The sequence below is a fragment of the Fusarium vanettenii genome (genome assembly GCF_000151355.1).
Source record: "Fusarium vanettenii 77-13-4 chromosome 3 genomic scaffold NECHAsca_2_chr3_3_0, whole genome shotgun sequence".
NCBI lineage: Eukaryota > Fungi > Ascomycota > Sordariomycetes > Hypocreales > Nectriaceae > Fusarium > Fusarium vanettenii.
Window position 1 is genome coordinate 1570355 of NW_003315880.1, and position 11869 is coordinate 1582223.

General features: G+C 52.5%; 3 protein-coding genes across 3 annotated transcripts; 1 reads left to right on the forward strand and 2 right to left on the reverse strand.

The window, feature by feature from the left end:
* Nucleotides 1-2133: 2133 nt before the first annotated feature.
* NECHADRAFT_36294 (uncharacterized protein) lies at nt 2134-4320 on the reverse strand (the record flags this gene model as incomplete). Its single annotated transcript, XM_003053053.1, has 6 exons — nt 2134-2294; nt 2533-2602; nt 2728-2764; nt 2964-3492; nt 3547-4049; nt 4097-4320. The coding sequence occupies 6 exons, from the start codon at nt 4318-4320 to the stop codon at nt 2134-2136; spliced, it is 1524 nt and encodes a 507-aa protein (XP_003053099.1).
* A 2010-nt stretch (nt 4321-6330) lies between these two features.
* NECHADRAFT_59101 (uncharacterized protein) lies at nt 6331-7403 on the forward strand. The gene has a single exon (XM_003052544.1). The coding sequence runs from the start codon at nt 6399-6401 to the stop codon at nt 7032-7034; it is 636 nt and encodes a 211-aa protein (XP_003052590.1). The 5' UTR covers nt 6331-6398; the 3' UTR covers nt 7035-7403.
* Nucleotide 7404: 1 nt separating this feature from the next.
* NECHADRAFT_77752 (uncharacterized protein) lies at nt 7405-9087 on the reverse strand (the record flags this gene model as incomplete). Its single annotated transcript, XM_003053054.1, has 1 exon — nt 7405-9087. The coding sequence occupies one exon, from the start codon at nt 9085-9087 to the stop codon at nt 7405-7407; it is 1683 nt and encodes a 560-aa protein (XP_003053100.1).
* Between the last annotated feature and the right edge of the window lie 2782 nt (nt 9088-11869).

The following is an 11869-nucleotide window of genomic DNA, read 5'->3' on the forward strand; positions in this document are numbered from 1 at the left end:
CGTGCCTGATTATCAGTAAGAAGCCGTCAATTGATGAGACATGAGACGGCCCGCCGTCTTGGCGGCGTAAGTCAGAATTACAATACCACGTCGGCATTGTGGTTGTATTTTCAGCTGTGTCCATACGTGGGGAATCTTCATGATCTGAATTAGCTAGGGCAATTAATTAACTAACAAGGTGACGGCTTCATCTTCAGCTCGGTATACCGAGGTCACGTCAGGAACCCCTTGCCAATGGCCCATCTGCTTTCTTTTGGCCCCCTCCTTTCACCACGTTTCTCACCTGAGGAGGCCTTTTACTTTCTTTTTCTTCTCTGTCTATCCGCGTGCGGCTGTGGTGGCCTGCATGACAGCGGCGGCCAGAAAGATTGCACATGGACCCCATGAGCTCGACTTTGGCACATGCTGGGCCACTCTCTTCTTGTTTCTTTTTCCTATTCCACAAGATAATGTGGAGGGCGTGCGCGCTCTCCCCTGTGGTTGGACAGAGCAGCCCGGATCCATGCTGTTGGTTGAAGGAAAACCTGGAGTCGAGGCTGCGATAGCCGAGGAGTTATGGGTCCCCCCCCTTCGTAGATTTCCTAGAGGAGAGGCTCTTTACACCCTTGTTGATCGAGACGGTAGTTTTCCCACCCAGCTCGTGGTTGGTCCGTAGTTGCGCCTCTTTGACGTCTCTAGAGTTCCAGGCTGAGGAGACTCCATCAGCCTGCGTCTTGAGCTGGCATGAGTGGCGTCGTGTCTCTTGTTCGTGTTTGTGTTTTTCAAGTCGGTCCCTGACTTGAATAGATCTGCCTTTTCCTGAATCTGTCTCGGCCACTTGTCTTACAAGCATAGACAGGGCATGGGATCCCACACTTTTGCCGTGGCCACCCGCAGCACCACCTCTGCCAAGTTCTAGACTTGAATCTGAGATGTTGGTTGCTGCCTCGAGGGGTTGAGTATCATGTACGTAGCATACCATATGCTGTCAGAGTCAGGCAGAGTTTATGCCATGGTGCTGCTCAAAAGTCTTGGAACTATTCATATCTGTTCAAGATGTGTTGCCATTGACACGACGCACGTATTCGCATTCAACTGGCTCATCCTGGTCGCATATTCTCCGCTGTGCTGTACATACGTCGTACGCACACAAAGTATACGCGCATTGCATCCCGTCTGCCTGTCTCTCCTCTGCCACAGACGGCATACATACATACATACGACAGAAGGAAAGACAAGCAGGCAAGACAAGGCCCGCTGGTCCTCGGCTCAGGCAGATCCCCCTCCCCTCCCTCTCCATCTCCCCGGATTTCTTTTCATGCAGATCGTCCGTCTCAGGCAAGATACGGCGGCAGGCTCGCCAACCGAGGCCAGATGTGAGTGAGATCGATCGCTGCTGCTGGTCAAGTTGCTTTTGTCTCTACTCAACTTTACACGGAGAGACAAGCAACTGCCGACTCATCCATGGACAAGCCCTCCCCCGCCTCACATCTCACCCTCCATCGATCCCAGGCTTCCCTCACCAGCTGTCAATTGTCAAGTCCCCCCACACACTTCAGCGGCCCGGGCGGGTCTCTCTGTTGAAGATCACCAAGCTTGCTTTTTTCTATATTCGCTGCATTATCCATTACTGTACCCTAGATGAAGGCCCCTCTAGCAATGTCACTGCCCCTTACGCCTCCTCTCTAAAACGCCCATACTCGAGTCTCGCACTCTTTACAGTCTCCGGCGTTGATAGTTACTCCAATAGTCCAGTCCACCCCGCCATGTATGCAAGAAATTCAGTAGACGCCAGCAGCATCCAGCCCCACGAAGCTAGACCTGACTGCCTCTCACCTCCATGTGAAACCCACCCGTCTGCCGCAGCCGCCGCCTTCAGGTCTCGATGGCCCTGAGACCGCAGGGGACGAAACTCTGGTCGCCCGGGGACGCTGCGGTGCCTGGTCCGGTGGCGCGGCGCCGTGGAGGAGCCCTCGCACGTACTTGCTATGCGCTAGACTTGCATGCGCGGCACACAAGACAGGCAAGACGCGACGGTGAGGTGTTGCGTGACGGCTGCCGTGTCCTGCTCTTGCAGACGCCGAGCCCGTCATGACGATGTTGTTTCTTCATGCTCTAATATAACCCAGATGAGGTGCTGTGCCTCAAGGCCGCTTACGATGTAGCGAAGCGGCTGTTGGCTCTGATACGCTTGCCGTACCGGAAAAAGATATACGGGAAAGGCATCATGGCGACCGTCAGAAAGGCCAGCAACGAAGAAGCCCAATGGTAGTTGAGCTTCTCATACATTTGGTTTCCAAAGAGGGGAAACGCGGCTGAAAAATCGGTAGTTAGCACTGATGGTGATCTCATGTCATCCCCTTTCAATCCTTCTCTCAGTTCCTCCCAGCAAATCCTATCGTCTCCGAGTTCCCCGGTGCCCGCAGGAGCAGCGGGACCCGCACTCCGGAACCGGGGGACGACGACGAAGGACGGGCACCGGCGGCGGTGAAGAAGATGGGATGGAAGAAGCGAAGGGGCGGAGAGTGCGGAACAAGAGGTCAACCAACTCACCAGCAAAGGCGCAGCGCACGAATGCATTGGCGGCCAGGGCGCTCGCGGCGTACTGCGGATACGCATCCACCTAGGTATCTGGCGTCAGCACTGTCTTTTCTCTGGCACGAGCTCCCCCAGCTCAGGCCAAGCTTCCCAGCCTTCTGGGTTACCCAGCATACGGTGAGTCTTTGTGCTTGTGTGACGGCAACTCACCAGGAAGGTAAAGATTCCGCTGAAGACGAGGAGTGTCCTATAGGTAGCAAATATCAACCGGTTAGCCGCAGGTCTCTGCTTGGGGGATACGAGATCAGGGAGGACGCAATGGCCATGACCAAGCCGTGACTAAGACCAGTGCACGATCCCGTGGATTTGGTTCCTGTCTCAGCAATGAGACATGGGCCATGTACTCCCCGAGGTTGTGCGAGGCCTGCCAGCCTCAGTTGACTTACCCAGCTCCAAAGATGGCTGCTCCGATGATGGGCACTATCCAGTGAACCCAGGGATAGCAAGACCAGCCGAACATGAAGATGCCTGCCGGCACGAGGATTGAACCTAGAATGGCCGGTGGCAGCCTGAACTCGGGCTCACTCTTGCCCTCGACGCCCGATTCCTCACTCAGTCGGCGGATGAGGTTGACCCGAATACGATGCCACACGGGATCGAGGCCGGCGGCGAGCACCATGCCCACTAGGATACCTAAGAATGTGAGACCGACCTGCCACAGGTTGAAGCCGTAGACGTTGATGAAGACAAGGGGGAAAGCTCCGAAGAAGAGGTACAGTATGCCTAGGAGGATGGCTGAGAAGATACACAGGTTGAGACACATGGGCTCAAAGATGAGGAGCTGAAAGGGGCGAAGAAGGGATCGTCCGATGGCGCCGGCGACAGACTTTTGCGTCTTTTCGTTGGGGGCCTTCCATCTCTCGTCTCCAGTTTCCTTTCGAGTCTCTCTCGCTTTGTTTCTGACCAAGATTGGATCTGTTGATGCCATGTTAGCCCCTAACACTCTTCAACTCGGAGACGACAACTCACGATAAGTCTCGGGAACAAGAAACACAATTCCCAGCAATAAGCCAAACGCCCAGATCAGCAGCACATAGTACGTCCACCTCCAGTCGACATTGTAGTTGATGAATCCACCGATAAGGGGTCCGATAGAAGGACCAACAAACGGTGCGATCGAGAACATGAGCATAGGTGCTTGCAACTCGTTGGGGACGAAGAGATCACCCACGGTGCCGCCAGACACGGCGAGGAATGCACTACCGGCGAAACCATCGAAAAAGCGACCGACAAGCACAGTTTCGATGTTCTTGGCGACGGCCTGAGGAATAATCCAGATAACGTACATAGTCCACGAGACGAGATAGATAGGCCGTCGGCCGTAGAACTCGCTCAGGGGGCTCATGAACAAGGGACCGAGTGCAATACCGAGGACGAACAGCGAAAGGCCCAGCGTCGATACGATACGCGAGTTACCGAACTCGGCTTGCATCTGAGCATATGTCGACGTGTAAATGGAACTAGCTGCGGTTCTGCCACTTGTGAGTGTATTTCTTGGATGTTTGAGATGGTCGCTTACACGCAAAAGCTAGCAAACGACACGATAAAGACAATTATCCACTTCCTCGCCTTGCCGAAGCTGCGCGGACACAGAGGATCTTGGTCGCCACTCTCAAATCCCACCTCGAAGGGGTCCTTCTCTGTCTCGTCCGTCTGCGAGTCCTCGTCAGGATCACAGCTGTATCCGTTCTGAGACCGGATGTGCTGGAGTGCATCTTCGGCCCGCGACTGCGTCTTGGACATGCGGCTCGTCGATTGTATGGGAGCAAAGGCGGGCATGTTCTCCTGGGCGTTGATTGTGCCCGAGTTGGTTGAAGCCTTTTCGACGTCGCGATCCATGGTTGAGAATCAGGGCGATGATACGAGAGCAAGTCTTGTCAATTGAGTCTCCGACGACGACACAAGTCCCGAGGCTTCCATCTCAACTTAAGGGCGGCAGCTCCCCAGTTCAAATACCATCTCCTAATCAGCCTAGTCCAACTTCTTGTTCAGACCTCGCTCTCGTCACTCGGTGTCAAGGGACGCCATTGCATTACTCATCGCTAAACAAGCTTCTTCACCCCACCATGAACATGGAAGGCAACCTCCAACTGCCCAATGGACGGGCGTCGAACGGGGGGCGGCCGCCTGGAGTTTGCTTTGTAACGGCCCGGCCGATGCAGATGCCGTACAGACCCATGTTGGTGGAGGAAAAATCAAGACCCCAGAAGAGAGGCAAGACCTTATCCTCGCCTAAAGGCAGCTAATTATGTGGGTAGAATGTATATAAAATATGACTTCTTTTGGGGTATATTTGGTATTATTTTGGTATATTTTACACGAATATATATGAATGCTTTGAAGGAAATCTACTTTCATTGCTGTTCTGGTGTCTCGTCTTTTCCTTGACACGCGTGTTGCCGTAGCCCGTAAGTGGATTTCGGTCAGGCTGAACAAAGGGTGTTCGATGCCGTAAACTTGCATCGGAAATAGCGGCAGGGCAACGTGCCAAGAATAGTGAGGGTTGTGATTTGAGCAACTCGGCATTTCGGCGAGCAGCTTATCCATTGCCTGACTCGAGCCTGGAAATCTCTAGTTTCCCGCATGCCCGTCCAGGCGCTGGTTCAGCTCCAGGAACTCGCCAAGCTTCACAGAGCTCTCAAGCAAAACAAAATGACATGCCGATATGATGTCATTCGGCTTTGGGCTGCCGTTGAGGCGTGGTAAGGGTTCGGTAGCGCGGCATCAGTCACGGTTGTGTCAGCAGAGGCGCCTGCACTGAAGTGATGATAATCTGTAGGGTAAGCAAGTCCCCTAGCACAAGCGTCGACGATAACCCTGCATGCAATTAAAGAGTCATGATGATATGATCCATGATGGTATCTTTTATCTAAGTGAGTATTCATCAAGAACAAACTTATCTACAGCAACCACCAGACTCTTTCCTCTTTTCTCTGCACTTTTACATCCTGTATTGTTACCCCCAAGATGCACTTTCAAGCCGAAGAATGCAATAACACTCTGCAGAATGAGCTGATAGGCTGCTCACAGGACTGATCCTTGACTGAGCCTGTTTCTCACGCCCGCAGGCTGCAACCAAGGTACGGCTCTTCCAATGCCAATCCAATGTCTTGCTTAAACTTTCCCAACTTCTCCTTTGGTCCTTTAAGCTTATGAATGGATCCTCTTTAGGCTAAGATCGTTGCGACCGGTGGGATTGCGTATTGTTGCCCGCTTCCAAGGTAACACGTGAAACAAACAACTCAATGTTCTGGGCAGAGGAAACAAGACACTCAATCGTACAATTGTCAAGACACGGGCTGACTTGGAACAAGCAGATAAAATGCCCAAGCAAAAGATTAGATTCCTCGACAGCATTGGTCAATTATTTCATCATTTCGACCAAACCCCTCTGTGCAACCCAAGATCCAGCAAGTCGCTCGATTCGGACCCTCCTCACCCCCAACCTCGACCAAGACAACCATGTAACATTCCCCTCGACAAGGACAGTTTCTCTGACACAGACTTATTATCCTGGATGTAAATCTACCTCGTCGTTGATCTCTCTTTTGCGCGGTTACCTCGGATCGCTCCTTTAGGCTATGCCGAGACTCAGCAAAACCCTCAATCCACCAATGGATTCGCATACATGAGCACGCCCAAACGTCATCTCAGAACCTACAAGATGCGGGGAGAAGGCGGGGTTGGAGGGTGAGAGATGTGCTTAAAAGGGGGACATTTCTCTCGAGTTGATGGGATTGAATCATCAGCCCAATTCACTCTGCCTACACAACTCCCCAGCTTTCCCAATTGATTCCCTAGTTCCCCCTTTTCACATCATCATGTCTTCTCAGCTTTACTTCCCCCGCATCTACTCTCTCACCTCTGTCGACCATACTCGGTCCGTCTATGACGAGTGGGCAAAGACGTACAACGAAGAACTCAACCAGAAGAACCAAGACTACATCGCCCCAGCAACAGCAGCCGCCATCGTCCCTCAAGCCTTAGGGACCGCCTCCATCGACAAGGACATTGAGATCCTAGACGCCGGCTGTGGCACCGGTCTCGTCGGATCCTTCCTCGCCCGTCTCGGTGCGAAGAAGGTCGACGGGGTCGACCTCAGCCCCGGGATGCTCGAGGAAGCCCGGCTCACCGAGGCCTACCGCAACCTGGACGTGACAGACCTCTCGCGGCCTCTCTCCGCCCGAGATGATTCCTATGACGTCGTGACCTGTGTTGGCACCTTGACGCAGTCCCATGTCGGACCCGAGGCCATCAGTGAATTCGTGCGTGTCGTGAGACCAGGCGGCCACATCGTCGCCACCGTCATCTCCGAGATCTGGGAGAGCGGCGGATACGAGAGCCATGTGAAGAAGCTCGCCGACCAGGACAAGGTCAAGGTCTTGTCCACCGAGGTCCGAGATTACCGGAGAGGAGCAGGAGCCAAGGCCCGGTACTTGGTGTTGCAAGTTGTCTGATGATGGTGATGATATGACAATGAGTGATGATGATATCGCGTGTGTGTGCGTGTGTGTGTGTGGCCCCTTTCAACACAGGAGCAGCAGGAAAAGTCCGGTTCGAGAGCAAACGTCGACACCCTGGTCCAACAACGGAGACTCTATCCCTCGGCAATGTTGGTGATTGATGACGATGCTGGTGAATCTGAGAAAGTGCGTTGAGGTATTTCGGTTTCAACAACAACGAGACGACAACAACTGCGACATCACGAGTGACCCCGACAAGATATAACGTGAACGGAATCTCTTACACATTCCTTCAACAGATGCAAAACCAAACCAAAGCAAAACATAATATACAAAAAAGGGGCTTCCGAGCCTCTAAACATGTCTATGCCTCCTGAATCGTGACGTATCCTCCATCCAACACCGACTTGTAACCCCCATCTAGATTATACACATCGACTCCCTTCTGCGCCAGAATCCGAAACCCGACGTACGAACGGTATCCGCTCTTGCAGTGGACAATCGTTGGGACTCCTAGCTTGACCTCGTCTGCCCGCTCGCGCAGGTTTACTAGAGGTATGTTCTTGGCCCCCTTTAGATGACCTTGGCTGTACTCTTCAGCACCTCGCACGTCGATAATCTGAAAGTCTTCGAGAGTGCGGGTTCCTCTGGCAAATTCTCCGGCATGGACGAGCTTCACGTCACCGCGGACGATATTGCTCGCCGCAAAGCCAGCCATGTTGACAGCGTCCTTGGCCGCTCCATAAGGAGGTGCGTACGCCAGTTCCAGGTGTTCGAGGTCCTCGACCGTCATACCTGCTCGCATGGCCGTAGCAAACACATCGATCCGCTTGTCCACGCCCTCCTTACCGACGACCTGAGCGCCGAGAATCTTTCCACTCGAGATTTCAAAAGCGAGCTTGACCGTCAAAGGCGACGCTCCGGGGTACCATCCTGCATGCTGAGGAGGGTGCACCGTCACGTACTCGTGCTTGATGCCGAGACGGTCGAGGTTTCGTGTAGAAAGGCCAACTATGCCGACAGTCTTGCCAAAGACCTGGCAGACGGAGGCGCCGAGGTTGCCGCGATACTTGATCCCCTTGCCCGAGATGTGGTCAGCGACCAGCCGGCCCTGACGATTCGCTGGTCCTGCTAGGGCCGTCTGTGCTGGCTGGCCGGTGACGAGGTTGAGAGTTTCAACCATGTCGCCGACAGCGTAAATGTCTGGGTCCGAAGTCTGCATGAACTCATTGACAGAGACCCCTGTTCTTCCCAATTCCAAACCCGCTTCCTTGGGGATGGCAGTCCTCGAGCGGATTCCAACGGCCATGATGACCAAGTCTGCAGGAACAGGTTCCTGTCCTTCAGCAAAGACCAAACCGGGCTCAGAGTCTGAAGCACTGGTGATCTTTGTAACTCGGGCATTGAGCTTGAGGCTGACACCATTCTTGCGGAGCTCCTCGTCAACCACTTCTCCAATTTCAGGGTCCACCAGGGGAAAGACGTGCTGGTCGAATTCGAATATCGTCACCTCGATGCCAAGTCGACGGAGATTCTCTGCTGCTTCGAGTCCGATGAAGCCACCACCGACGACAACAGCTCGGCGACAGCCTTTCTCAGAGATCATGGCTTGGATCTCTTGGAGGTTGGGGATGGTCTGGAGCGTAAAGACGTGCTCAGAGTCGGCCCCCTCGATCGGAGGAATAAAAGCTTCAGCTCCCAAAGCCAGTACCAACTTGTCGTACGGAACCAAAGACTCCTCACCAGATGAGAGATCACGGATAGTTGCCGTTTTCTCGTCTCTTTGAATCGACTTTAGCTCAGTGTTGGTCCTGGCGTCAATGTTGAACCAAGTCTTGAGCTTTTCGACAGTCTGAACATGGAGTTTTCCCTCGCTCTCAACCACACCGCCGAGGGCGTAGGGAATACCGCAGTTGGCGTAGCTGACATATGGTCCTTTGTCGATGACGGTGATTTTGGCGTCCTCGTCAAGACGGCGCAGACGAGTTGCGCAGGACATTCCGCCGGCGACACCACCAACGATGAGAACTTGTTTGCTAGGCGCCATTGAAGATGCTTGTCGTGAAAATATCTGGCTGAATTGTATGTGTGGTGATGACTCTGGATGTAATCTCGCCCCGGCTGAAGCACCCAGCAAGGACTTATATATCACCGACCGCAGGTTCGCGATAAGCGACGAGTGACTCTTCCATATTCGAATGCTCATGATGAATTTTGCTTACAAGGCCATGATTCGATTTTTCGGGATGACAAGTTGGAAAGCATCACGGTGAGATTATGAATGTGCCCTTGTTCATGGTCGCCGAACCAGTTCGGGGACCAAAGAGGTGAGGATATCGCCGACTGAGAAATCCGAGTTTTATCAGGCCACCCACGCCACAATTTCTAGCCAAGAGCTGAGATGCCCGTTCTTTTAAATTTACTCTGCGATTGATGGATTAGAGATTATCTAAGATGACAGAGAAAAGAATACTGTTGTACCGGAGTCACTCTTTGGCGATACTCACACTGGACTTGCCGGATAATCTTATGATAATAAGTAGGAGAAATCATTAATAGAGGCGAGATTGAATTTATGAATATTACACTCTTCTATTACACATTCCTTTCAATATTCTGCGGTGTTTGAATTGATGAGACTGCGCAAGCCCGAGATACTTCAACTTTCGCGCCTTCACAGCACAGTCAAACTCCACGACCTCATAAAGGTGAACGCAATGAATATGTTCTCCTAGACCCCTTGTTTCTCCCGATAATAAATACATGAAAATTAAAACTACTGAATGGTTCTTGACATTGAAAGAGCAGTCTCGACCCACCAATGGTTGAACAGCATTGAAGTTCATCCCAACTGTCCACCAAACCCCAACACTGCTCATCACTGGCAACCCATTGCAAGACCTCATACCCTTATAGCTTAGAAAAACGACCCCCGAAGTAAAGATGAGCACTGAGAGTGGTCGAACGGTCAAAGTCTTTGTTCTGACGGGGGCCAGCACGGGGAAGAGAACCGCCGACGACGGATGAGCGTGTGTGTTGGGACTGCGATCGGGAGGTCACTTCGAGGTGCACATCCAGCGCGTACTTTTTTGCCTTTTTGTATCTTGGCCTCGGTTTTATCTTATTTCTCAAATAGCGATGAGCAGAGCAGTGGACCAAATTTCTCCCGAGCATCCTGTCCTTGCGACTTGCAAGCTGATATGTCATCACTAATTCAAACCTCACTCCCAGCTTCTGCATATTGTTAATCGGGGCATCAAGGAGGCGTGTACATAACAGTTGTCTCTAGTACTACTTGATTATAAAGGTCATGTGCGAGAGCTTCGTCCGTCCAGCGTCACTCAGCCAACATATGTGCCAGCTTCCATGAGCAGATCTCTACCAACTTTCACACTACGAGGTATCTCAACGCCAAAGACTTAAGCCATTGGACGTAAGCTTCTGCTTCTCTAGGTTGGTAGCTTGAAAGAGAGCATCTGTGCCCTTGGAGCAATCATAATAACACGAAACACGCTCGCCAACCATGCCTCCCCTGGGCAGAGTACGTTTGCACTCAGGCGAGCCCGTTTCCCATTCCTCAGGCACCGAGTCTTTGGTGTTCCTGAGTGCCATCAAGGTGATGATTTTTGAGGCAGTGATTCACTGTCATCTCGTCTCATCTTCCTATATATTCGATCATCCTACGTCTCTCTCTTCTTTTCAACTTTCCCCTCTTCATCACCACCTCTGGGCACCCCAGAGCCCATTTTACAATCATCCAAATACCCAAGAAGTTTACATTTCAGGCCCCCAGATCACCGGTCACTTTACTTGCCCCTTTTTCTCGTGACCTGGGTTTAGGCTCCCGCAATCACTCTGCGGCCCCAGAGAATCTTCAGAGTTATCGATTTCGGCCTCAACATCTTCGCTCAGTGTGAGCTACCCTTCCCTTCCGCCTCGATTGATACTGAATTTACTGAGACTCAAGGGTATTTCTCTTTGCACAGCTGGGATCCCATCGCTTCTCAGCCTAGAGTCTCTCCCCCGCTCGACAGTCGCCTGCACCAGGAACAGCGCTCCAGGACATCCACATCCTGTATGGCCTACTTCCTCCCTTCTAAATCGACTGACACTGGCTTTACTGACTTGATATTTCTGAAGTCTAGGACCCCATCGCTGCCAAGCACAGTGCCTCTCTCCCTCAGCAGTTGCACCAGGAAGAGTATTCCTGGGCTCCATCCTCCAACTCTACCCTCATTCGGCCTCTCTGCCTGTGCGCTGCCTAAAATGAGCCGACCTCTACTGGTGGTTTCGAGAAATGGGACGGACTACAACGACGCTAAATCATGGGTACCCGGGCTCCTGAATCTAGTCCAAAGTCTGAAGAGCCGAGCTGACGCTTGGGATGATCTCGAGGGGTATCTCAAGCTCAATCCAGATGTCACCTATCAAGGCCTGAATGAGTACAGCCATGCCCTACAAGCCAGGGTCTTCTTACACGTGGATCAAGCCTTGACCCCATCGACCGACAAGACCTATACCGGGTCCCTAGACTCTTTCGCTCTCGAGTCATCCTCATGGCGGCTGGTCTACTCTCATCCGATGATTTCAAGTCTTGCGAATTTGTCATGAAGGAGATGCTTGAACAGTGCGAACAACTTAGCCCGGGAGCCAGAGACGCTTTCGAAGTACTTGACACGCTTCGAACATTGGATCTTGCTCCTCACATCCGGGAGCTGCTAGCGGCACCACACATTGCGACATTGGCATCATTGAAGTGCATCACCCGACAGCGGGAGTCTCACCATGCCCTCCACGAAATTTCGTCTGTGTACATGAGAGAGCGCCGG

What these genes read in the sequence shown, in the direction of transcription:
- NECHADRAFT_59101 (XM_003052544.1), top strand. Translation starts at nt 6,399, where the DNA reads ATGTCTTCTCAGCTTTACTTCCCCCGCATCTACTCTCTCACCTCTGTC.